The 26,693-nt window shown below is 39.5% G+C and overlaps 1 protein-coding gene across 3 annotated transcripts in view; it reads right to left on the bottom strand.

Annotated features, from left to right (window-relative positions):
* The window catches only part of MAGI2 (membrane associated guanylate kinase, WW and PDZ domain containing 2), a 1,132,900-nt gene that overhangs the window by 73,632 nt on the left and 1,032,575 nt on the right, over positions 1 to 26,693 (bottom strand). For all 3 annotated transcript variants that reach the window (XM_081102532.1, XM_081102533.1, XM_081102534.1), the window contains 3 exons: positions 25,720 to 25,894; positions 18,947 to 19,166; positions 17,501 to 17,644 (listed from right to left, as the gene is read on the bottom strand). In XM_081102532.1, the coding sequence (XP_080958658.1) occupies positions 17,501 to 17,644; positions 18,947 to 19,166; positions 25,720 to 25,894 (539 nt within the window). The remainder of the gene's footprint in view (positions 1 to 17,500; positions 17,645 to 18,946; positions 19,167 to 25,719; positions 25,895 to 26,693) is intronic.

Here is a 26,693-nt window from a genome sequence, read left to right as displayed (position 1 = left end):
GTCTTATATGCCTCTGTCCTGTTCTGATACTCCCTCTGCTTTCTGGAGTTGCTCCTCTCTTTCCTCATATCTACCTGTGAAGGTACATGCGGACCCACTCAAACATCACCTGCTCCGAGGGCTCTCTCCAAGACAAAATTGATCTTCCCTAGGGCAAATGATCGGTGCTTCTATTATAATTATAGGGATTGCGTGTCTCAGATATTCTGGGACAATCCCAGCTTCTAATATTAGATCTTAATATGTACTTGGACTCATTTACTTATCAAATCACATTTCAATTTTTGTTTTGAAAATAAGGTAACACTAATTCCAGCTCTTACTGCAGTCAGCTTTATTTCTGAGTTGTTGATCTATGAAAGCATCATAAAGTATATATTCCCGAGGAGTCTGGACTGGTTATTTCATTCATAATCAATAGTCATTCCTCCTCCTCCCTCACTATTTCATCATGGTCATCATCCTTCAATTACTTACTGATGACCTAGAACACACCATGCGGTGCTGTGCACTTGCTTTCGTTAGCTCACTTAATTTTTACAAAAACTCTGCAAGGTAAGTATGTATTGATCTCTATTTTGTGAGGAGGAAGCTGAGAAAACCCAGCAAGTGACTAAGCTGGGATCTGCCAAATCCAGACTCCTTTTCTCCTGCTGCTCTGCCACCCTCAGCGCCCTGCACATTCTAGAAATGTTTATTCTGGTAAAGACTGAGTAAATACGTACTCAGTTGTTCAGAATTAAAGGCATAGAAAAAGCACACATGAATATATCTAGACTGAATTGAAATATTTCCCTTTCATGTTTTCATGATTCAGAAAAGAACTTTGTACTTAGTGTCATCTTAACGAACCCTGGTGGTGGAGAAGCTAAGTGAAGCCATTGGAATTTTCATTTCACAGGCAATCTGTGGTTAAGGAGACGGGCATCCAAAAACACAACAGATACTTCTCCGTGATTGGTGACGTCTGAGCCCTGCTGGACTATCTGAACACAGGCTGGCATTGGTTCTACCAGGCTGAGGCCTATCTCTGGCTTCCTAAAAATAGCCCTGGGAGATGTACTATTAGGTTATTATTGACCAAAACAAACAAACTGGCTGACCATTTCCAACGCTCCCTGGCTGAGTATGAGGAATGGAGCAGGGACGCTGCTTAAGAGAACATCTGAGGAGGATGGAGTGGGGCAGAGGAGAGGCCCAGCAAGATGGAGAAAGAAGCTGCTATGCAACTGGTTACGGTGCTATCTTCCCAGTGTTGTCAGAAGCACATGTAAGGACATGTGGGAGGTACCCGGTGGCCATGCTATTCTGGCCTTCCTGGTTGCCCACTAGGTGCACAGTGTTGTGCTAAAAGAGTGGAGGATACAGAGATGATTACGATACACAATTACATATCAAGATGTTTATAATCTAACATTAAATTTTAATGTAAAGTATAATGAACTACATGCTGTGGTTAAACATCTTTTAAGATAAATCTCTACCTCATACCATATACTAAACCAGTTCACGATGGATTATGAGTTTAAATGTGAAGAGTCCAACTTTAAAACTTACAGAAAAATGAATTTAAGACAGGAAAGGATTTCTTAAAACATAAAAATTCAAATAATAGGGAACATTGATATATTGGAGTTTATGAAAATTAAGAATTTGATTTCATCAAAAGAGATCATAAAGGAAAAGGAGCTACCACAAACTGGAAAAGATATTTGCAATACATATAACCAACAAAAAGACAATATCCATCATGTATAAAAACCAATAAGGAAAAGACAATAATAATAGAAATGTGGGCAAGAGACATCAACTTAAGTATCACAGAAGATGAAAATGGATAAGTCAAACATAAAAAGATGTTCATTAGTAATCAGGAAGAAAATTAAAGCCATAATGATATAGCATTTCATATCCACTATACTAACAGAAATTTAATATCAATTTTATATCAAATGTTGACAAGGATATAAAGCAGCGGGGACTCATATACTGCACCTAGGAGTTTACATATTGTTACAAACACTTTAGAAAAATTTCTGGCATTATTTAGTTAATTTGATGTTGCTCAAACCCAGGACCCAGCAAACCTACTCTTAGGAATAGGTTCAGAAATTTTTCCCGAGAGAAAACCTTGCACATGTGTACCAGGAGACCTTTATAAGAATGTCCGTAACACCGATATTTCTAATAGTAAGAAAACTGGAGCCCCGCCGGCGTGGCTCAATAATTAAGCATCAACCTATGAGCCAGGAGGTGATGGTTTGATTTCCGGTCAGGGTGCATGCTTGGGTTGAGGCTTAGCATTCTTCTCTTAAGGGCTCATACCAAGCACAGTAATGCTAATAGATTGAGATGTCTCCTTTTCTTCCTGCAAGAGGCTAATATTGCTGACAGTGGCCTAAGGACCACTGGTATAGTCACCCTCTTGGCAGATAATTACACAAAGACCTGGGACACTGAGATGGCATCATGTCAAGAGCTGGTGGCTGGTTCGAAATGGAAAATGAGTGCCTTGCACGTCCAACAGGCAGCTGGAAATTCAGGTTAAGCATTTAGGAGACATGCCAATACACACCTCCCCAGCTGACCAAATAATGAGACAAGATTGCCTTGGTCACCGTGCTTTACACAGGACCAAGAAGAGGCGATGGCTTCCAAGGTAGATTAGTACTTATTACAAAACAGGTAACTCGTCAAGTGGAACCAGACAGGAGTCAGACACAGTAATGACTTTTTCACCTGGAGGAGGCGGCGGCACAGTCCCACGGGCAGGTGTCAGGAAGCCGCGGGGAAAGCAGGGATCACGGTCTGTGGATGGTATACGCCCAAGAGGCAACGCACTGACGGGGGCACCTCAGAGGAGGGCTGTGAGATGCCGGCAATCACGGCTGAAGAACAGAGCACGTGGCTCTCGATATCTTCTGAATCGCTCTGCCCTGCAAACCCAATCCTGTGTGAACCAGGATCAAGGTATATTTCACACCGTCCATTTTTCTCATTAAAATAGACGTGGAGTGGGAGACTGGGCCAACCGAGCGACTTTGCCCACCCTCCGGAGGGCTTCAGGTGCGGGGGAGACATGGAATGGCTTTCCATAAACAATGGGAAGACATTTCATACACTCCATAGAGAGTCTGATTTATTCTCAGATAAAGACTGAGAAATGATGGCTTTAAGTATAAGAGAGGAAACTATGTTCACAAATCTTCCCCTCATTGAAGCGGCCAGTAGACTGTTTTTCACATCACAGCAGTGGTTTGTAACTTTCCCATTCTCTTCCTTAGGCAACTACCTCCCCGCCAAACATACACCCCCCCAAAACAAACAAACAAACAAACAAACAATAAAAACCATGAATAATTAAAATGCAGAGATTCTCCTCACTTCTAATTTATTCCATGTCTACTCTCTTTCACCACCAAGATGCCACGCTAACACTGCCCCTTTGATTCCTTACCAAACCTTTACCTAGCCCCCAGGGGAAGCTGCTTTGGAAATGGTTCAAAGTTGGGCAGCCAACAGGAGGCACAGAGGAGAGGATGGACCCCTCCCCACATGGCATAATGAGCCCGCATAACTGCCAATGGCATCTCATGCCAGCCAGCTCTGCTCCCTATGGCTCCCTTCTCTAATCAAGACAACGCTCTCCCTCAGTCCTGAAAGGAATGCGTGTAGCTCATTTAACACAGTGTTCAGGTCAGACACTGAAAAGAAAAAGGTAATGGGCTTGATCTTGGTGAGAGGGTTTTCTTTCCCTCCATAAAAGGGTTGGAGCAGAACTCACACTATAAAGGAAAAACCTCACATTTGCAGACGATCTGAAGGGTGATTCAGAGTGAAGGCTGAGAGACTGGTGGCTCAGCGACGTGGGCTGTGATGACAGGCAAAGGCGCTAACTTTATGCACAGATGAGCTTTCTGTGTTTGCTGAGTGCCGGCACCCGGAGGTGATGTAACAATGATGTTCGCAGTGCAGGGGCCCTGGGATCATCTACCCAAGCTCAGACACCTGCTGTGTTTCTCCAGGTGGACTGCTTGATTCTTAAGTGCTTGCTATCTTTTCTTCTCTCAGGCTTTGGATTTTATCAAACTTTTTAGCTCATTTATCTGCCTTGACCTGACCGGGCTCCGTTCTGCAGCATTCTGATATTCTGCCAAAGCCTGGTTTTCCCGTCATTCGACTAATTGCACTGCCTCCCTGTGTACCTTTCCCAATAGGCTCCAGCGCTCCTGTCGTGTAACCCTTTATTCTGTCCTGCTTTGCATACCTCATGCTTTTGAAGTCCTTCATTATTTCCTGCTTGACCTTATCTTCCTTTATTTCCATTCTTACCTTGTCATTCATACATGATGAGAGGGAGTTTATGCATGAGGAAAACAAGACTTGAAATGCCACATCGTTTAAAAAAAGCGAGAGGCACATAAGGTTTTACGTACACTCCCTCACTGTTACTACAACATTTGTAATAGTTAAATGAGCCCCAAAGAGGACAGTGCATGTCAGGGAGGCACTAGGCATAAAAAGCTTCCTGTAAGTTAGACTGAATCTGCCTCCTGTATTCATATACTCAGTTATTTATGAATCCCATGTCCTGGTTCATCAGGCGCCTTTGTGGCCATGTACTTGGTGAGCATGGCAGGTGACCTGCAGAGCTGGCAAACACGCCTGCAGTGCTCTGCTCCTCAGCGGTTTCTGTTCACATATCCATTCGGCAGTACCTACTTACTGCGTGCTCACCATGTGCCAGGCACAGTGCTGGGCACTGGGGTACAGTGGGGAGCACAGAGCAACATCTTTCCTGATCTCATGGAGTTCATACCCTGAGAGACAGACCTCATAACATCACCACACACACAAAACTGTATAGTTAGCGCCGTGAAAAAATGCTGTGAAGATGTGAGCCAGTGACAGGTGAGGGTGACCTGACTGGATTCTCTGGGAGTAGGTGCTGGAGCTGGACAAGGAGGAGTTAACCAGGTGAAGGGGAGAGGGAAGAGCATTTCAGAAGGAGGGAGCAACCTGTGTAAAAGCCCCATGAGCAGGAGGAAGCACGGTGAACTATCAGAGACTGCACATGGGTTGGTGTGATGATGGGAAGCAAGGGGAGCCTCAGGTGAGATGAGTAGGGGAGGGATGCCAGGACACGCAGGGCATCAACAGTCTGGTGACGGATCTCATCTTTACCCTGAAAGAAATAGGGTGCCATGGGAGGGTTTTAAGCAATGGGAAGACAGAACAGATTTTTGTTTTGAAAAAGAACCATCTTATGTAATAGACTGGATGGGTAGGTGGGTGGAGGGAGGCAAATACAAGTTGATTAGTATTTGAAACATGCATTCTGCATATGTGAGCTCAGAGTATGGAGAAGTATAGGTCTTGGGGTGAAGAGGGGTGGGTAAGAATAGAGAAAAAAATGTAGGAATATTGAACTAGGCACTTTGCCCTTTCTGGAAGATATAATTCCCATTTTACAGATGAGTAAGATTGACTCTCTGTTAAATAACTTGCAGAATATGATGACATGCTGTCATTCTATGAATTGCTAGGGTTCATTCAGCTGGCCAGAAGGACACGCTCCCTCCCCACCCAATGTGCACAGTCCTGAAGCTGCCCAGAGGAGGCCTGGTGTTTGGCTACAGAGCTATAGAGCAGCCATCTGTAAGCCTCTGGCAGGTAACTTGTTCAAGGTCAGAGCTAGATAGCCAGCGAGTCCTTGAGCCAGAATGTGCATATCAGGTCTGAGAGGCTCCTACTCTTATTACTGCCCCATACATAGTGCCTTACAATAGAGGAAGAAACTGTGGAAAAGGAAAGGGACTGAGATAGGGAGTGGACCGGGAAGTCACTAAGACAGAGTCTTTAGGTTAAGGAAGAAACTGAGTTTAAGAGACAATGAAAGTATCTTAGATTAGCCGATGGAAAACAAATGAAGTGAAGTGGTTCTTCAATGTGTGTCAATGACCAGAGGCTTCAGATTGAGGTAGATCCACTGATGGGCGTCTTTCACTATTTTTACCCAGCTATTTCCTGCTGAGAAATTCTGTGTGTGACAGTCTCTTGTTGCTAAGGGAGACAGCCTCACTGTTTGGCTTCTCCGGATTCAAGGGCAAATTAATTTAAGACATAATGTCATGCCATTCAAGTTTAAAGTCAGGATAAAAGCAAGATATGAAGAGAGCTCTACCCCAAATTCAAGTAGCTAAGCAGGTCTACACACTTATGTCTCAGAAGCAAACTCAGTCCAGTGGAAGGTAAAACGGGGTGCTTCTGAGCGGTCCCCAGGAATCTGCACACTACCAAACGTGTCCCCTCTCACAGCAGACGCCTGCCTCTTAGACCTGGCAGGAAATAACAATCAGGAAACAATTTGGGCCCCCAAAATAAGTTTCCTCGGAGTAAAAACCATCTTCAAAATGTCAAGTACAGAAATGAGGCACAAGATTAAAAGTTTACACAGAATTTTCTCAGCATGCACATTTCTGAGGCATATCGAACGTTTCTACATTAATCTCTCTAAAAGCATATCAGGGCATAAGAGAGCACTTTGGATTGGCTGTAGTGGGACCTGACCCTGCTGGTGTGGCAACTGCTTCCCCCCTCCCTGACCACAGTCATTCCACCTCCCCTTGCTCCAGTACCTGTTTATAGCAGATAACAAAAGTAGGGCAGTTGGAAACCTCACATTGCCAATAGACTTTTTTTTTTTTTTTGCCTGCACAGCTTTTATAAATTAAATTTTTTTTGCAATTTAATTCTTAAAAACACAGATTTATGCTTTTTCTTTAAAACAACAACAAGAAAATTCAGAAATGCAGAAGGAGGAAGCCAGCATCCCCCTGATCAGCAGTTGGCCTAGGTTAGTAGCGGCTGCTCCATTCTTCACTCATTTATGCTCCCTGCCCAGCCCTGCAGGCGTGTGAGTTTGTGACCATCCTCACCTTTGTGAGACGGTGGGCCCAAGCAGAGCTGCTACAGTGTTGAGGTGGCAAGGTGTGGTAGAGGGTGAGGAGGAGACCATGCTTCTCTCTGCCCAGAACCCAGTAGTGTGGGCACCACGAGGGCTGGAAGCCTTGGGACCACCCAGAGTCAGCGCCTTGGCTGTCCTCAGGCAGGGCTGTAGCAGCAGCAAGGACTCACCCATGGCTTTGTGGGCCCCTGACCCACACAAAAGGGGCTGGAGTTGGAGGGGAAGGAGAGGAGGTGTGCTACAGAATGCTGCAATGGGCACGTGTAGGACAGACACCCACTGGGGCTCCCACATGGAGACAGTGAGAGGGAGACTAATTTCCAGTTCTAAGAGTGAAAGCAGTTTTGGCAACCGTAATTTGCTCATTGAAGATAAATGTGACAAACTCCTGTTTCTGATAATATAGGGGATGACCTTACCATGCTGAACAGGTAAGAAAGTAACGAATCTTCTGATGCCCAAAACAAAGCTAATGTAGGACTCCTAGAGGGCAAACACGTGTCAAAGGGACCTTGTACCCAGAAAGTACATGCCAATTCTTGGGAAACTTCTTTCCAGCTGGATATCTGGGCATTAAGGATAGAGAAGATAACTTGGGGGCTACAAAGGAGATATCTACATAAACTGGTACCCCAAAGACTATTCAAAACAAATAAAGAGAATAAAAAGAGTGACACAGAAAAATCCAGACTAACAGAGAAGAGACAGAATAAAATGATATAATTAAATAAAATATTAGTAATCAAAATTAATGTATGTTGGCATAAATGATCCAATGAAGATATATTGTTAAAAATAGAAATCCAGCTATAAAGACCAGAGAAACACAAAAATAAGGATACAGAAAGTTTGAAAGCAAAAGATAAAAGAGACATATGAGACAAAGAAACCTAGTGTACTATTTACAACACATTTTGTCTTGAAATTAAAATGCATTGACAGAGATATGGTAAGTTACTGCATGATGACAAAAGATTCAATTCACCTGGAAAATATAACAAATATCTGAGTACCAAATAACATGGCTTTAAAACATACAAAAGTAAACACTGACAGATCAAAACACTTAACAAAATCATTACCAAAAAAAAAAAATGTTTTCAAGCACCTAGTTCAATATGTAATAGATCAAAATTTGTAAACATATGAAATATTTGAATAATACAATAATCAAGCTTTATCCAATGGACACGTCTATATCAAATACGGCACTCAACAATTATGAAATGCACATTCTTTGCAAGCACACATGGATCATATTTAACAAATGAAACAAATATAAGGCCAAAAAAAGCAAGAACCAACAAATTTTAGACTGAAATCATATAGAATATATTCTCTGATGACAATGAAATTATACTAGAGATCAAGAATACACAACTAACCTGGAAATTCCAATACACTAAAAAATGCCAAACAGAACCACCTTCTAAATAACCCACGAGTCAAAGAAAAACATGATAGTGGAAATTTGAATATATTTAGAACTTAAAGTAACTAACATTCTACATATCAAAACTATAGCCTTAAATTCACACATTATTACTATAAATTAAGAAAACCTGTGAACTACTGATCTAAGCATCCAACCTAAGGAGCAAGAAAAATAAGAAGAGAGTAAACCCAAAGAAAATGTAGAGAGAGAACTATTAAGTATAAAAAAACATAAAGTAATGAGAGAATACATATGTAAGCTGGTTCTTAAAAAAAATTCAAAATAGATCTCTAGCATGATTAATAAAGAAAAACAGAAAAAATACACGAACTAGGGTCGAATAAATGAGTAACTAGACATACCTACAAATGTTTCAAACATTAAAAATGTGAGAAGATAACAGAAAAACTTTGAAAAACTAAGATGAACTAGATAAATTATTAGAAAAAAAAGAAATTCATCAGAACCAACTCAAGAAGAAAAAGAAAACTTGAGGAATACCCTAATTATTATAGAAAAGTAGTGCGTGGCTTAACATTTTCACACGAAGAAAACATACCAGGTCTGGATGGATTCAGAGGTGTGTTCTACCAGACATTCAAGGACAATCCTAACTTACAGTATAGAGAATCTATAAACTTCCAGACAACAGCAGCAATGACAACAACAGAAAGGATTATTTTTTTTTTCACTTTGTAAAGCTAGCATAATGGTAATCATTCAAGGAAAAGAAAATTATTAGCCAATCTTACTCAAGAACATAAATACAAATACCCTAAAGGAAATATCAGAAAACTGAATTGAACAATGTATAAAAAAAAAAGTCATAAATAAAGAGGGCTTATCTAGGAAAATCAAGAGTAATTTAACATACAAACTCATTAATATGATGTCATATTAATTAGCATATTAGAAAAAAGATCATGTGATACTTTCTACGGATGTAGAAATAGTACATACAATTCAATATGTATTCATACAAACTTTCTATCAAACTAATAATAGAAGGGAATACTCTTGATCTGATAAAAGTTATATAAACTCATTAAACATTATGTTTAATGGTGAAATGTTAAAAGCATTCCCTTTAACATTAGAAATAAAACAAGAGTGCTTGCTTTAACTACCTTTATTCAGCATCATACTGGGAGCTGAGTAAGTGCAGTAAAATAAGGAAAAATAAACAAAAGAACACAGAAGACATGGAACTTTAATTATTTGCAGAAAATGTGATTATCTATGTATAAAAGTCAGAGGTAGCTACAGATAAATTATTTGAATTAATCAGCGAGTTTAGTAATTATATATGATACTAGAGGCCCAGTGCACGAAACTTGTGCACAGGTAGGGTGCCTAGTGGCTGCTGGTTGGTGGCTGGGGCTTCCCTTCTTCTGGCAGCCTGCCACTGCCAGCAGCTGGGGCCGGCCAGGGGGAGGGGCCGTGGGAGGTTGGCTGGCCACACCCCCTGGTCGAATTCCTGGTCAAACTCCCAGTCGAGGGGACAATTTGCATATTTGGCTTTTATTATATAGGATGATTAATCAGTATGTAAAAAAATCAACTTTCTTTTTACTGTTAACAAATAGTATATTTCAATGTTGCATTAAAATATTATATATAAGAGCAAAAATAAAATATACAAAGGGTCTAGAATCAATCTTGCAAAATATTTGTAGCTATGTTACGGAAAAAACTATAAAAGTTTGATTAGTTTATGGAAAAACTAAATAATGGATTATATCAAGATTATATATTATTATAAAGATATATTATATGTTTTCTATATTATTATAAATATATTATTATACAGATAAAACAGAACATTGATGTAGGTACAGACAATTAGACCATCAGGACAGTATAGATAATCTATAAAAAGACCATTGCAGTTACAGAATTTTTGTTGATTATAGAGCTGTCATCGCAGATAGGGGAGAAATGGTGCTGTGATAAGTGGTTATCCACATGAAAAAACTGAAATTGGATTTCTACCTTAGATTATACAGAGAAAATAATTATAGGTGACTAAAGACTTAGATATGAAAAGAAAAACTGTATAACTTTTAGAAGAAGATGTAGGATATATTTAAGAATATGAGTGAATTATTTTTTAAAGCTGATACAGAAAGTAGAAACTGTAAAGAAAAAAGTTGATTAAGTCGATTACACAAAAATTAAGATATTTTCATCAAAGGGCATCATAAAGAATCTCATCTTTACAGATGATGAGGGAAATGTTTTTACATTGCTGGTATAAATATAAATTGTATCACCATGTAGGAAAAGATATTTGTGTTATTTAATTATGTTAAATATGTGACCACCTAGGTATATAGTCTGATCTAGAGAAATTCTTGCCCACGAGTGGCAGGAAATGTACAAGGATTGTTAGTTATAAAAAGCTGGAAATAGCCCAAATATCCATTGACAGGGAAAATCTTAAATATCCATAGTTAACTATTACAGAATGTAGCATATTCATGCAATGGAGTAGTTTATAGCAGTGGCCATAAGCTACAGCTTTATGTATCAACTTGAATGAGTCTTATGAACAGAAAGTATAAAAAAAAAACCCCAGAGAAGAACATGTACAGTATGATTCATTTACATAAAGTTCACAAAATGAGCAAGGCTAGATGATGTAGTTGAGAGTATACACATATGTGGTAAAACTGGAAAGAATGGCAAGTATTTACTTAGGGTGATGGTCACCCCCGGGGCTGGAGAGTAGGAGGAGAACGGAATCATGGGACATAGGTAAGGTTTTTTACATCAGGCTACCGTTCATGGGTACTGGAACCACGGTTAATTTATACCTGTTCCATATATTAAAAATATTCTTCTAAATGTTCTTATGTTTGATAAAGACAAAATGTAAAATAGAAATACTTTCATTTTGTAACCACAGATTAGTCATGTTACTACAGAAGGAGAGGTGACAAATACAAAAGAAGCTGCTATCAGGGAATTTTTTTTTAAAGGTGGGTAGGCAGTACCTTTTTTGCACATTGTTCAGTCTAACAAAATGTTTTGGGTTATCCAAGGCCCACTGCAGGCAGACTTTTGCATCATAAGTTTCCGGAAAAAAGTAAACCGTTTCATAAATAAACATATAATGCTAAGTAGGCATATACATTTGTTATACAGTTGTTAAGATGATGAAGTTAAAATGTTCTTTTTTATAATATAAATATGTTTTATGGAAATGAGGAATATTCAGTGGTCTCCCATTATCCATGGGGATACGTTCCAAGATCCTTAGTGCATTCATGCCACTGTGGTAGTACCAAATCCTATATACTATGTCCCCCCGCCTCCCCCGCCCCATATATACATACTTCTTTACTTAAAGGAAGTACTTTACAGTTTCTTTTTGGCATATGTGAGTTGTCAGCATCACAACTTTTGCATTTTGGGGCCATTATTAATTAAAATAAGCTTCCTTGAAGCACTATGATACCTCCACTGTTGATCAGCTAATCAAGACGGCACTAAGGGACTAATGGGTGGGAGGAGGTACAGCGTGGATATGCTGGACAAAGGGATGATTCTTGTCCCAGGAAGGACAAAGTGGGACATCGAGAGATTTCATCACGCTACTTAGAGTGGCCTGCAATTTAAAACTTATGAATTTATTTTTCTGGAATTTTCCATTTAATATTTTCAGTCCATGTTGACTGTGAGTGACTGAAACTATGGAAAATAAAACTGCAGATAAGGGGGATTCCTGTATTATACTTTTATGAAAGTATTTTACCTTTTCAAGAGAAAACTCGATCTCCTTTCAGATTCTTTTACGTTGATTCTGAGATTGTTATTTTAACACTTAGAACTACTATTCCTTCCCTCCAATGCCTCTTGATTTCCTAGATTCTCTGCTTCACTGAGCTTCCCCAGTAAATTATTTTGCATGTTCATTATTCATTCCTGTGTTTTCTATTTATCTTCAGTTTTTAATTAGATTGTGTCCCTAAGAGCATTGTACCAGAGATTTATTCATCAGTTATGAAAATTTTATCCCTCTTGACTTTATTAGGACTATTTTACAAATTCCAAAACAATCTTAAAAAATATATCCACTTATATTTTCTAATAATTTCTTATATTGTTTCATTAAATCTGAATGCCATTTGTGTTTCTCTTACACTAGCCTGCTTGAAAGACTGAAGGAAAGCAATCAGACATGATGACTGCCCCCATTCCCGTTATTTTCTGCATTTACAGATTGTATTTTGTTTTGTCATTCAACTTTTAATGTTGATATTGAAAAACTATCTAGTAATTAAAGTAAAAACATGCTATTCTCTACTTTTTTTTGATAAAGTGACTATTTCATGTAATTACGCTCACATGGTTTTTCTTGGTGTTTATTCTCACTGTACTATTCAACTTAAATTGTATTCCATGACATATCTTAATATCTATGTCCCTTCTCACAACCGAATACCTCACTCTTTTGTCGTAATAAAAAATATCAATTCTATCTCATGGTATATTTCTCAAGTCTTCCCATCAGTGCTATCAGGTATATATCATTCTTTCTATTTTCAACAAAGTGGATTGATGATTTAAATTTTAATACAGCAAATGTACTAGATTTGCTTATTTTGAAGGTTCTGAGTGAGGCTGAAGGTTTAGAAGGGCCCCAAAGAGTCATATTTTTAGTGAATCTTTAAATCCATTTATTTAGTTACTCTTATATGTTTCTGATACAGGGATCCTGGAACCTCTCTTTTAAATAAGCATCTAATTGAGCTTCTGAAAAAGTTTCTTATCCTCTCTTATGTATCTGAACTTTGGTTTGTAAATTCCCCACTCCTATCTGATCCTGGTTTGCTATTGGCAGGTTCTCATATTTTGAAGAAATCCATTGTACCTTATCAGGATACTTGCCTAATCTGACTCTTGTTTCATTAGGTAGAAAGAAAGAATTTATTTGACAAAAAAAAATATGACTAAACATACAGTGCTTTTCAAGGAGGAAAAAATCAACTATGTTCTGTGTGAGTATTTATTAATTGATTTGAAAGTCAAACAGTCTAATTTGCCACAGATCTTTGCTAAGATAATTTTCATTGCCTCAGCTGCCCAGAAAGACTAGCCAAGTCATTTACCTGGAATTCACTCTTGGGATATATCTAGCTGTCTATCACAAGATTCATGAATATTCTCTTGGATGCCTGGGATATCACTTGGATGTCTAAGGGCATGCTTTAAAAATACACATCTGTGCCAATGCTTCTTAGAATCCGCAGTGTGAGAAGGCTGCTTTTACACCCACTCTAGTCACCTTCTCTGTGCTCTCCTCTCCTCCCTACTGCCTGCAACTGTACTGGTTTTCTTTGCATTCTTAGCAAAGTCTTATACTACTGAACAGGCACATACCACCACTGTCCTACAACCGAGACGGATGTCAAAGACCCAGGAAGTCTTAGTTTCAGAGACTTACATCTGATACATTAACTAAGTTTTCAAAAGTAGTATGACTTACACCCCAAAACCAAGGGCACAGTGATTCATTGTTACCGAAAATGATTTTCCAGAATCATCCAGTATTTGCATAGTCATTTTGATTTGAGCAATTCTACTGTACTGGGTTTAATCTAAGATATACTGCTATTACCAGATCATTACCTGTTTCTGATTATGAAAAAGGGAAAAATAAAGTGTTTTCCAAATACATTGGATCATGAAGCATGTGTTTGTGTTTAGTGTAGGCATAGGAGAACGGTGCCTGCATATTTTAGAGGCTGGGAAGAACCTGGTGCTAGCTTCTCTTCTTGAACTTATTTTTTTTTAAAATATATTTTATTGATTTTTTACAGAGAGGAAGGGAGAGGGATAGAGAGTTAGAGACATCGATGAGAGAGAAGCATCGATCAGCTGCCTCCTGCACACTCCCCACTGGGGATGTGCCTGCAACTAAGGTACATGCCCTTGACCGGAATCGAACCTGGGACCCTTCAGTCCCCAGGCCGACACTCTATCCAGTGAGCCAAACCAGTCAGGGCATTGAACTTATTTTTAAAGGTTGCCTGCGAACATCTAGTTCACCTACTTTTCTCAGGAGTTTTGGAACTTTATGAACCAAGTCATAGTAGCCATTGCTGTATAAGCTGCCTTATAAGCATCATATGTGCAGAAATTTAAAATCTATATTTATCTGGGCCCTAATGGTATTACGTGGAACTTTAAAATAAGATGGAAAAAGAAAAGATGAAAAATGGGCCCCTAATTAATTTCAGTGTGAAATTTCCAAATTGGTAACATATGTTATCCAATTTATGTATTAGTTTAAAATAATCAAACCATTGATTCACGCCAATACTGGTTGTCCAGGTCCTTGTTGAAGTAATTTAAATACATCTGTGAATTTAAAGTTATTGCCAATTATAGATAAGTACTAATGAAGGTGGAAAAGATTAGCTTTAAATCATTAAATCTGATAATAAACATGAAAATAAGATCTGAATTAATTATGTGCTATTATCAAGAACACTTATTGATCTTTATACAGATAACAAAATATTTATATAATTCAGACAGTGGATAATATGAGTACCTTTCAACTTATATAATGAAGTAACCCTTTTCCCTGACATGGATTTTGTCACCCTAGACAAATTCTCCACTGGTGCCATAAGAATCCATGAGTGAGAAAAACTTCAAACACTTGAATACCAAATGTAATCCATAAAAAGCAGAAAAAGAACTCTTTCATCCATTTCTGCTAAGCTCTCAGCCTTATTTTATTTTTTATTGGTTTTTAGAGAGAGAGGAAGGGAGAGGGAGAGAAACATCGATGTGAGAACAGAACATTGATCTGCTGCCTCCTATACTTCTCCTCTGCACACACACGGAGGATTGAGGCCTCAACCCAGGCAAGTGCCCTGACCAGGAATTGAACCAGCAACGTTTTGATGCCATGGGACGACGCCTAACCAACTGAGCCACACCAGCCCGAGCTTCAGCCTTATTTTAAAGATTGGAGATAAAATCAAGCAGTAAAAGCTCATCCATGGAATCTCTGTGACTCCCAAGTAGCTCTTTTTTTGGATAACTTAATGCTAGAAATATATGTATATTGTAATCCAAAATAAACTAACCTATATTATCTAAAACTGGGCATAATAAGTCCTTTTATATGCTTATACACAGAAAGAATAGGTGGCTTTATAAAAATGACATGGAAAATGATGAAATGTTGCTTAGTTTTCTAATCTTTGACAAGAAGTTAAAATACCATTTTTTTGGAAATCCAGGTAGAGGGCTCATTTTTACTATCGGCCAGATAAAGCATCTTTCTTACAACTGAATACCTGCCCATGAATTCTAAATCAGTGTTTACATGGCTTTGAGGACCTCTAGCACACCATTGGAACAAGGTAAGAATCTCCTTAGACAAGCTCTGGGGGGGTTAACAAAGCCCAAGCCACACACATCCCACCTGCATCACACTGTGTATGACAGCTTCCCTCTAACTCAGCAGTTCTCAGACTTAACTTGTACCAGTCACCTGGCGGTGAATCACACAAACACAGCCGGATGACCCCACTTGTAGAGTTTCTGATTTTGTAGGTCTATGGTGTGGCTTGAGAATTTGCATTTGTAGCACATTCCCAGGTGATGCTGATACCAGGGACCACAATGAGAACCATTACTCTGGTTTGTATTTTCTAAAAGTATTAAAAGAAATATATATATTTCTTACATAGAGTACTTCTATATTTAGGCTTCTATGCCTTGGAAGTATTGTATATATTGAACAGCCAGTCATTTAGACACTTGTTAAAAAAAATTTGGCTACTGAAATCCACACAGGCCATGTCTGAAGTCCACCGGGAGTCGGGGTGGGGCTATTCTCTCTTGCAGGGTCTGGTTCACTCATGGCCTTCCTGCTGCTCTTTTCATCTGCACTGCAAAGGTTAATTTTGTTTTATTTACCCACTTAGGAGTTGGCTTTTCAGCATGTTTAGAAAGTACCCTTCCGTTTACAGGGAAGCTGAGAGCCAAGAAACCATGCGGAGGCCTATTCTAAAACCACGTGTAGAGGACGCTGGTGTTGGATGGGGCGGGGGTGGAGGTGTCTCTCAAGTCAGCTTTGCTTGGGTTCAGATTCCAACTTGGATACTTCCCAGCATTATGAAGGGAGAGAGAAAAATGGACACAATTTACATACTTTCTACTTTTGCACTGTGGGAATGAGAATCCCAGAAATGGTAGAGTTGGTGGTAGGAATAACAGATTTATTCAGTTGTCCAGGAGCAATTGGTTTGTGAGGCTCAGCGGAAGAACCCAACCAAGAACCACAGCTTTTCTGTAGTAACTATAAGAGCAAGGAGGGTGGGCAAGAATGAATTTGAGATTTTATTTATAATAATAACTAGTCTTTATTATGTGCTTACTAATCACCATTTTACAGAGAGAAAGGGAGAGAGTCTAACATTCTATATTGTTATCAAGCTTTGTTTTGTACCTTTAGACGAAAATCAGTCACCCATCAATCAGAAGCCTCAAAGTAACTTCTACATTAAAAAAATACGCTCTAGCCTTACACTCTAATTGGAAAATTCTCACTGCTATCATATTTATGGACAACATGTATCCAAGAAGCTTAGTCCACCTTTCTCCAAATGCTTCTGTCTGCCCGACATCAAAGCTGAAAGACCAGTCAACACACCAGAAATATTTCCAAAGAAATACAGAACCATTTGATTAATAAATATAGAGAAAAAAGCATAAAGCTAAAAATACATTTCAAAAGATTTGCTCTCAAATGGAAATTGAATCATCGAACCATGGAAAAATAGGGAGTCCTGTTTTCACTTCTTAGATTACTTTGCCCATTTTCTTTAGTTTACTCTTTAGGAAAACTATATATGTAAAACACTATTTGTCAATTAGAAGACTATAAGCAGGAAAATAAGTGATCAAATTCTTACATAACTTTTGGTCAAACTTTAGAAAATTGGGTCATGAAATGAAAGAAAGTAAAACCTACATCATCTGTTTGCTTAATAGCATGCTTCAGCACTCTTCTAATACCACCCCAGGTTTCTTTCAGAATTAAGCAATTTTATAAAAAGGACTGTTCTTACCCTCATCCTTCCATTCCTTATTGCTGGCCCATCTTCTGCCAATCTCAACACGTACAAATCCATTTTGTATTCCCTTCCTCCACGAATGCTGAACCCAAATCCTTTGGCTCCTTTCTCCATGTCCACGGTGAAATAATCAAAATCCTTTGGGGCCAGGAGAAAAATGGAATAAACAATCGTTTAATATCAAAGAAGCTTCTGTATTCAGTCTCTCTATTTTTTCTCTCCCTTATAATGTGTTCCAAATGAGTTGGTGTTGTGAAACGCAATCTGACTTCATAGTCCAGCAAAATGCAAGACCAAGTTCCAAAGGTTTGAGCAGATCAGAGCACAATTTCCTTGGTCATTGTGTAGCTTGTTTACATTGATGTTCATTAGCTTACTTGGTTCACATGTAATTACTGCATATAGGCCTGGGCAATATTCTTTCTTTGAGTGTTCTCATTCAGTGCTGTGGAGCTGTATAAATAAATGCACCAGTCCTGTGTATGTGCATACGTGTATATGTGTAAGTTAGAGGTTTGCTAATTAGAAAAATAAATTTTAATGGAGGTCTTACTACAACTCTGTGCACAAACTACTGAATATCAAGTTGGAGTGCAGACAATCCATTTGTCTTTTACATAAAATGCAGTATGTCCAAGATTTCCTGACCTTCAATGTTCTTAAAATTTGGGGGAGATAAGGGTGATCTTTAATCCTAAATAAAACACAACTAATTGAAATTGTATTTAATCTGTATCTTGCTATCTAGTTGAATATTTATTAGCTACCAAGCTCTGGTCTAAGTGCTTTTCATTAAAGTAGAATCCTCACCATAGCCTGCAAGGAAGACCCTCCTTCTAGGGAACTGAAGCTCAGAGGGGCTATGGAAGTGGCCATAAGGCACATCTAACATGAACAAATAATTATAAGAACCAGTGTTGTGTAGACAGGGACTGGGTGCTTGTGACAGAGGTTGCAGGCTGGTTGATGAAGCCAGGCTTGGCCTTATGCTTATGCATTGGGGCTTGGCCCTTTACCACCAAATGGGAGGTAGGGGGCTATGTAAATAATTATGGATGTAAAATATCTTCATTGCTGACATCTGTAAAATTTTCTGCATTATCTGTATTGGAGATTTCAGATAAGAGCTTTTTTTTTTTCTTTCCAACTTTGATAAGACAATATATTGGGAATTAGCTAGCTAATATTAGCAGGAATTAGTTCATCCTGTTACCACTCACCCACTGATTGATTGATTGTCCTGCTTTATTCTGAAAAAGATTTATTTATTCAGAGCGCTTTGAGGATGTGGGTGTTACCCAGATGATATCATAACTAGGAATAGAACTTGGGCTGTCTATCTCAGAAGGGTGTTCTTTCCTCTGCCTCCCTTCTATTTCATTGTTTGCACTTCAGGAAGTCTTGGTCCTGGGCCTGCGATGATCTCATTGGCCGAGGTACCTGGGGCTGCCTGTAGTCTGACAGAGGGTACTGCCTGGTGTCGGGGGAGTGCTGTCTGTAGTCCAGCAGCGGAGGTTGCCTGTAGTCCAAGGGTGGGGGCTGCTGGTAGTCCCCCCCTGGGGGCTGCCTGTAGTCCAGGGGGGGCTGCCTGTAGTCCGTGAATGGAGGCTGTCGGATGTCCGGTTTCACATCTTGTCTTGCTTTTACTTCTGACCTGTAACTAAATAAATGGACATGGGATTTACTTTGGTATCTCAGTATTCTAAGGAGGTAGAATGATCAACTGGCTCCTCTTGGTGATCCTTTTGCATGTTCAGAATTATGAGAAGATTAAACAGTAAGTATTATTTTTTCTATCTTTAACAAATACCATCTTGTATACTTTCCATTTGGATTCTTAAGATATCAAGGTGAAAATGATGGTTCAAGCACAGCTTTGTGGAAAAGGACTTCTGGATATCCCTTTTTGATTTGGCCATGCAAAAACTACAACTGCACAAATCGAGGGGACTGAATACTTAACTATGCATCCTGAAATAGCAGGCTGTCTTAACACCAGTAAATCAACTCTCTGTTTCTCTGTCTCTCTCTCACACATACACACCTTGGCAGACCATTACTTCATGAAAACACAATTTACATGATCTCTAAATACTCCACAAGGACATAATTAATGGCTATTTTACCCAGTTAGGTGTGTTCTTTTTCAATATATTACAGAGGAGCGATAGTAAGGTATCCTCACCAACTACAAATCAAGTAGAAAGTCACAAGGTCATTGGTAAGAATAGAAACATATTGTGTAGAGTTTGAATACTAGACTACAGCTATCAGATAAGTATCAGATATCATCATGGTCATAAAATGGGAGGAAAGGCAAAAAAGTTTATGCTTAACCTTTGTCTCTTTCTTGTTTCTAGAGATTAGTTACTAATAAAATATAGAAACCAGAACTAGTTGTTTAGCACTGTTCTGTGAATCCAAACTGCTCTAAACTGAGAGGATTTCCAGTTCCAAAAGGGGACTAAAATAGCTTATACCAACCATTATGGGGTCATGAATAAGGTAAACTGAAAAATTTTCACCATAGTATAGAGGAATAGTTAATACTGTAGTTCATTACCTATTGCCACAGAAAGTCTATAATAAGCTACTTAGGGATATAGGTAGATTGAAAAAATACATAAACCAGCCAGAGAAAGACAAATACCATATGATCTCAATTATATGTGGAATCTAATGAACAAAAGAAACTGACAAGCAAAATAGAAACAGAGGCATGGATACATGGAACAAACTGACAGCTGTCAGATGGGAAGGGGGAAGGGAAGACTAGATGAGAGAAGGTGAAGGGATTAGCCAAAGAACATATATGCATGACACAGACACATACACTAGTGTGGTGATTGCCAGAGGGAAGGAGTGGGCGGGCAGGGGCTGGGTGGAGGTGGACAAAGGGGAGTTGTAAATGTGGACATTTATAATAGTGTCAACAGCAAAAATAAAGTAAAAAAGTAAAAAAATACATTCTATATAATAACAATTTTATTTAAAATTAAGATAGAGGGTTTGAGGAATTGGGTAAATATTTAGCACCAAGGAAAAACTCATATGTGTTAGGAAAACAAGTTCAAAACCAGTCGAACTTTTACCTTTAAGACTATCGCATATGTTTTTTTGTTTGTTTTACTGGCTTATGGTTTCATTGATGCTGATTATACGAAATATTTTTAAAAATCACTCACAGGAACCATGCAATCTAATATTTGGTGAGAACATACGGAAAGTATACAAAAATAGATGTACTTATTTGGGGCTTTTGGAAGGGGGTTAGTAATATAGTTATTTTATTTTCATTTATATTGAATTCATTGGGGTGACATTGGTTAATATAATTGTATAGGTTTCAGCTGTACAATTCTATAAAACATCATGTATATATTATATTGTGTGTTCACCACCCCAAGTCAAGTCTCTTTCCATCACCATTTATCCCTTCACCCTCTTCTACCTACTCCCTCCCTTTCCCTTTGATAATCACTGTTGTCTGTGTCTATAAGGTTGTTTTTTTTTTGCTTAATCTCTTCATCTTTTCCACCCAGCCCCCAATTCCCAGTCTATAATAAGCTACTTAGGGATATAGGTAGACTGGCAGCTGTCAGTCTGTTCTCTATGAGTCTGTTTCTATTTTCTTTGTTAGTTTATTTTGTTCATTAGATTCCACATATGAGTGAAATCATATGGTACTTGGCTTTCTCTGACTGGCTTGTTTCACTTAGCATAATGCTCTCCAGGTCCATCCATGCTGTAGCCAAGGGTAAGATCTCCTTCTCCCTTCTTCTCCTTCTTCTCCTTCCCCTTCCCCTCCCCCTCCCCCTTCCTCTCCCCTTTCTCCTTCTATGGCTGAGTAGTATCCATTGTGTAAATGTACCACAGCTTTTTTATCTACTCATCTACTGATGGGCACTTAGACTACTTCTAAATATTGGCTACTGTAAATAACACTGCAAAGAACATTTGAGATTTTTCGGAAGTAATGTAGTTATTTTAATCAACGCTTTGAGTAGGTCCCACCTGGCACTTACCCTGCAGAAATGACATTTTTTTTTTATTGAGTTGCACAATTTAGGCTTTGCTTTGTACCTCAGCAAGTTTTCCACTCACCTGAGTGTGCATGATGAGAAAATAATTATTTAAAATACTCTTTGAATAAGATACTTATCTACGCAAATGTATGAATTACACACAAAAAAGATCTGAGTGACAGCTGTTGGTGTGTATCAGTGCCTTTCTAGAAGTAGTTTGCTTGGTGGTTTAGATGTCACACTGTTTTAAGTAATAGCACAGTCACTTATTTTCATTGTCTATGTAGCATCCTTATGAAATATCCATTATGAGTTCTATTTCCAGATGTGTCACAAGATATACTAGTAGCAAAAGGGGTGAAATGTAAGTCTCCTCAAATATGACAGAAACACTTAGAAATAAAAACAGTTAAAATTTATAATAGCTGTGACCCAAGCTTACACTCTAGCACTCAAACTTCCTTCTATGGTACACCGGTGTCCTATGTCAGGATGTTAGTTAAGCTGCACATTGAAGAATTCTTTAATTAAAAAATACTACACTAAATTTTTTATCAGTGTTGCTAACTTTTAAGTGAATGATATACTGGCTAGGGCAAAATTTATGTTGCTTTGAATTTATAAAACACTTATTATTTTTAGAAAAATTCAGGATTATTGTTTAAAAATAGCATCTTCAAAATTACTTATGAAAGAATGTCATTAGTTTAACTCTACATAGCTATTAATTCCATTACTAAAGAGACCAGAGATGATAAAACCAGATTGCTAGCGGTAAATTCTAGCAGAATTCTATGGTATGAACAAGATTCAGAACCAAAAATCACTGTCCACATGGTAGGGGATCTTATGGTGGGATATGACCCCCATGTGGGCCTTTCAAGAATTTCTTCCAGCAAAGGTTCAAAGTCTGTGAAAAAAGTCAATTTCCAGTGCTCTTCCACTGACCTCGCTACTTAAAATGCCATCAAACATCAATTGCCCTAGCTGGGGAAACTCAACTCTGCTGTTTATACTTAGTTTTGGAATATATTTCATAAAGGCTCTTTTGTTGTTTTTAACAAATGCTTCTCCTTGAACAGTGTTTTGCTTATGTTTATATAACAACTAGTGACATAACAACACATTGAAAGGAAATTAATTAGAAGGTGGCTGGCAGGGTGGGACTGGGCAAGACCTGCTGGACATGCCCTGGAGCCAACCTGCCGCGGTCCCTGCCTGGTTGGCTGCACCTGGGGTGGCAATGCGGTGGAATAAGTGGGGGTCCCTCCGGCAGGTGGGGTCCCTCAGCCTGGCCTGCAGGGATCGGACCGAAACCAGCTCTCTGACATCCCCCTAGGGGTCCCGGAGTATGAGAAGGCACTCTGCAAAGTTGCTGTCATACAGGGTGTGGAACGCAAACGCAAGTGTGCAGTAAACGAGATTTGGGGCCAACAGTGGCCCAGTAACAACATAACCCATGGCTGAAGGTGGAGTTGCATGGCCCCGCAAGAAATCGGGTTTCCTCCTCTCTGGTTTCAGGGTGCATCACCTGAGAACTGTGGCTGCCAAGTCACAGCAGCTTGGCAGCTCCTGCATTGAGCGTCTGCCCTCTAGTGGTGAGTGAACGTCATAGTGACCAGTCAGACGGGCAGAGGGACACTTAGCATATTAGCCTTTTATATATATAGAGATTATTTTGTGTTTCCTGAGCAAAACCAAAAAGGATGTGAAGAGACAGAGAAATGGGTGGAGGTGTGTAGGGTGTCAGTTGGGAGCCAAGAGAAAATAAGCTAGGACAAAATAATCAAGTCACTCTAACTCATAAAATAAAACTTTGCAAGTAGATTGTCATTTTATTTGACTGACCTCACTTGAACATGGGAACTGGCTCAATTTGACATGTGGGTGGGCACTTCTTGTACAAATGAACTGATAGGAAATTCATACTGTGCACTTGGCATACAAGCTGTCTTGTAGACGTCTCCAGCCTAGAAAAAGGCAGTTTTTCCCCTGATACCACAATCATCTTTAAATGCAGCTAGAAAAATGGTTCTGGTATCTGTAAGACTGTTGAATCTCCTCATTCATATGCAAATTAGCTGCTCACTAACAATCAGAGCTAAGCCAGGAATCCTGAGTGGCAGGAGTGGGCACTTTCCAGGGTTTTAATATTATTGAAGCAGAAACTGCTAAGAACTCTGGGCAAATTTTTCAGTGATTTATAAAAATTTCGGTAAGATCAATCTATTAATCCTAGAATTAGAAAATATATTCTGTAGTCGGGCAAAAATATATCCAAAAACCATGGTGAGCTGGTCGCAGATGGGGACCGAATAGTGGCCTCCCACTGAGCTATCACATGCCTGGAGGATTTGACCACCCCAAGGCTGGAAGCAAGAGCCCATCTCCAGTCCAGTCTGACTCTGCAGAAGTTAAGATGGAATTGTGGCTGGGAGGTAAGTCCACAGCGTCAGAACCTAGAGTGTGAGTCTGGCTCAGCAACTGCTGGAGCACTCAGATCCCTCCTCCCGAGTCTAAAATGGGTCTGGGGAGAGCCAGTGCAATCCATCCAAACAACATCTGGTGAAAGTGAACACATCTGGGGCTTATTACTGAGGCGCCCAGGACTTACTCCTCTTCTGGATAGTCAGATTCTTACCTCGGTGCGAATTGCCTTATGGAGCTTAGTCTTTTTACTTCTGTGGAATATATTAACACCATAAACAGTTGAGGACAACATTTACTTTTCTATGAAAGCCAATGGGGGAAATCAGGATAGAACAGGGCTTTATGGAAATAACACCTGTGGCAGAGGGAAAATATTTGCTTTACAACAGTACGAGTGATGAACCTAGAGTTCTGGGACTCAAAAACTGGGGCTCAGTTCATCTCCACCAACATGGGAGGCAGAAGATGGGAAGCAGATGCTCAGAAAACATTAGAATGACGGAAAAGACCCGTGAGGGTTTTATTTTCAGAGATGTTCCCGTGAGCTCTTTTATTTTTCTCATTTGAAAGGGGAAAACATTGTTTCCTTCATCTCTCTTCATCATCTCTCTTCAACGGCGCAACCTAACCCAGGGTACACCCAAGTCATAGTAAGAAGATAATGTGGGGCTGGGTGAAAAAGGTAAAGGGATTGAGAAAAAAACTCAAAACTCATTAATGCAAACAGCATGGTGATTACCAGAGGGAAATGAAGGAGGGGGAGGTAAAGGGAGATAAATGGTGATGGAAGGAGACTTGCTTTGGGGTGTTGAACACACAATACAATACACAGATGATCTATTATAGAATTGTACACCTGAAATCTATAATTTTATTAACCAATGTCATCCCAATAAATTCAATTAAAAAAAGATAACGTGGGTTTTTTATGGCATCCTTTTTTTCTGGAAGTTCGAAGTGCCTTATTTGTCTTCATTAATAATGTGAAATGGATGAAATTAATTAGATCCTGAGTAGGAGGATATAAGGTCAAATGTGGTAAAAATGCTAATATTTATTATGTTTACAAATCCTTCAACATGTCCCCTTCTCCACCATCTTTATGCTCTGGGTCACCACCTTTATGGACACTGGCAGCCATCTCTGACTGCTTAACCTGCATTCACTCTGACCAGCCTTCAGTCTGTTCTCTCTGGGGTCTACTGAGAGATCTTGAAAAGCAAACTAAATTATTTTAGTCCTCAGCTTAAACCCCCTAAGAACATCTCAATATATTTAACATAAAAATCTTTAGCATGCCTACAAGACCCTGTAGGGCCAGCCTCTCCGATCCTCACTGCCTTCATCTCAAACCACCCTCTTCCCCTCTGCCTCCCTACATTGGCCTCATTGCCCCCCAAGCCTGACGACTCCCTCCTGTCAAAGGGCCTCTGTACATGCCCTTCGTGCTGCCTGGGTTCTCCAATGTGCTCTTCAGCGAGTTAATCCCCACTCATCTGCACCCGCTCATCATTTCTTCAGGAAAAGTTCTCTTGCTGGGAAGGACAGGGCACTCGTATTTACTAATAAGACCCATTTATGACGTACATACAATCAAAATCACAAGGAAGTCCACATGGCAAGTTCTATTCCAATAAAATCTCTCTCCTGCCTGTGTCCTGTCTTGTCCCCATTTCTTCCTCCCCCCCCCCTGCTCCCCCCCGCAACCCCCCCCCCCCCGCCCCCTCTCAGAATCAGAAAAGCCAGAGGAAACGTTACCTATTTTCATGTCCCTGTAGTTGCAGTGGCTGAGGAGGAGCTGGCTGGGTGACAGGGCTGTTGGGGGTGGCTGGGCTCGGCTGGGCCAGAGGACTCTGCTGGGCCAGGGGGCTGTGCTGCTGGGCCATGGGGCTCTGCTTCTCGGAGCCGGGCGCCGAGGCAGGGCTGTTGAGCTCTGAAATGGGACCAAAGCCGCAGATGCGGTCAGGTTGACATTGATAAAGGGCAAGAGGTGACCGGAGGTGAATACTCTCTGCTTCCTTAAATGACTCAAGGCTTCGGTTATTTCAGTTTCTGTTGGGCGTTAAGAGGGCAGCTTGCCCTTATCCAGTTCCAATACCACTCCCAGAATTAGTATGCTTTTCTTAATTGTAAGAGTTGCTCAACAAGGTTATGAACAGTCTCCTGTCATTTTGTCAGAAGAAAATATCGTTATTTAAAAACCTGTTAAAACTATGAAAAATAATTCAAAGGAGTAAGCTCTAAAATATGTACTATTTTTCTACTCAGAGAGAAAACATTTAGCCACTGTTTTTTGGTTGTAATGAGAAGTCTTACCAGTTTACCAAAATCTGGATAAGGAACTAACCATAATAAATGTACGTGCTTTCTACATCTTCGTTCCAGTTCCTTGTGAGTCTTACTGCTTAACAACCCTCTATATTCCATGGCTTCACAGAAAGAGTAAAAACACCCCAAAACTAAAACAAACAACCACTGGTCAAAAGAGGGGAAATTAAGTTGTTAAAACTGCTTCTTGAAACTTCTTGTAATAGCATCAAATTTTCAACTGAAATTATCCCTCTATGTTAGAATAAGAGGAGAGGACAGGCATATTCTAGACTGGGAAAATGGAGAAGTCAGATTTTAGTGAGAAATATTGCTTAGAGTTAATTCCCATTGACTATTTTATACATGTTGGTGTCTGCACCATTGAGTGATAAAAGGGAGGTGACCTATTAGCATTTCCTTAC

Source organism: Myotis nattereri (assembly GCF_964212035.1).
Source record: "Myotis nattereri genome assembly, chromosome: 11".
Lineage (NCBI taxonomy): Eukaryota > Metazoa > Chordata > Mammalia > Chiroptera > Vespertilionidae > Myotis > Myotis nattereri.
The sequence above is the reverse complement of the archived record's forward strand: the minus strand, read 5'-3'. Positions and strand labels throughout refer to the sequence as shown.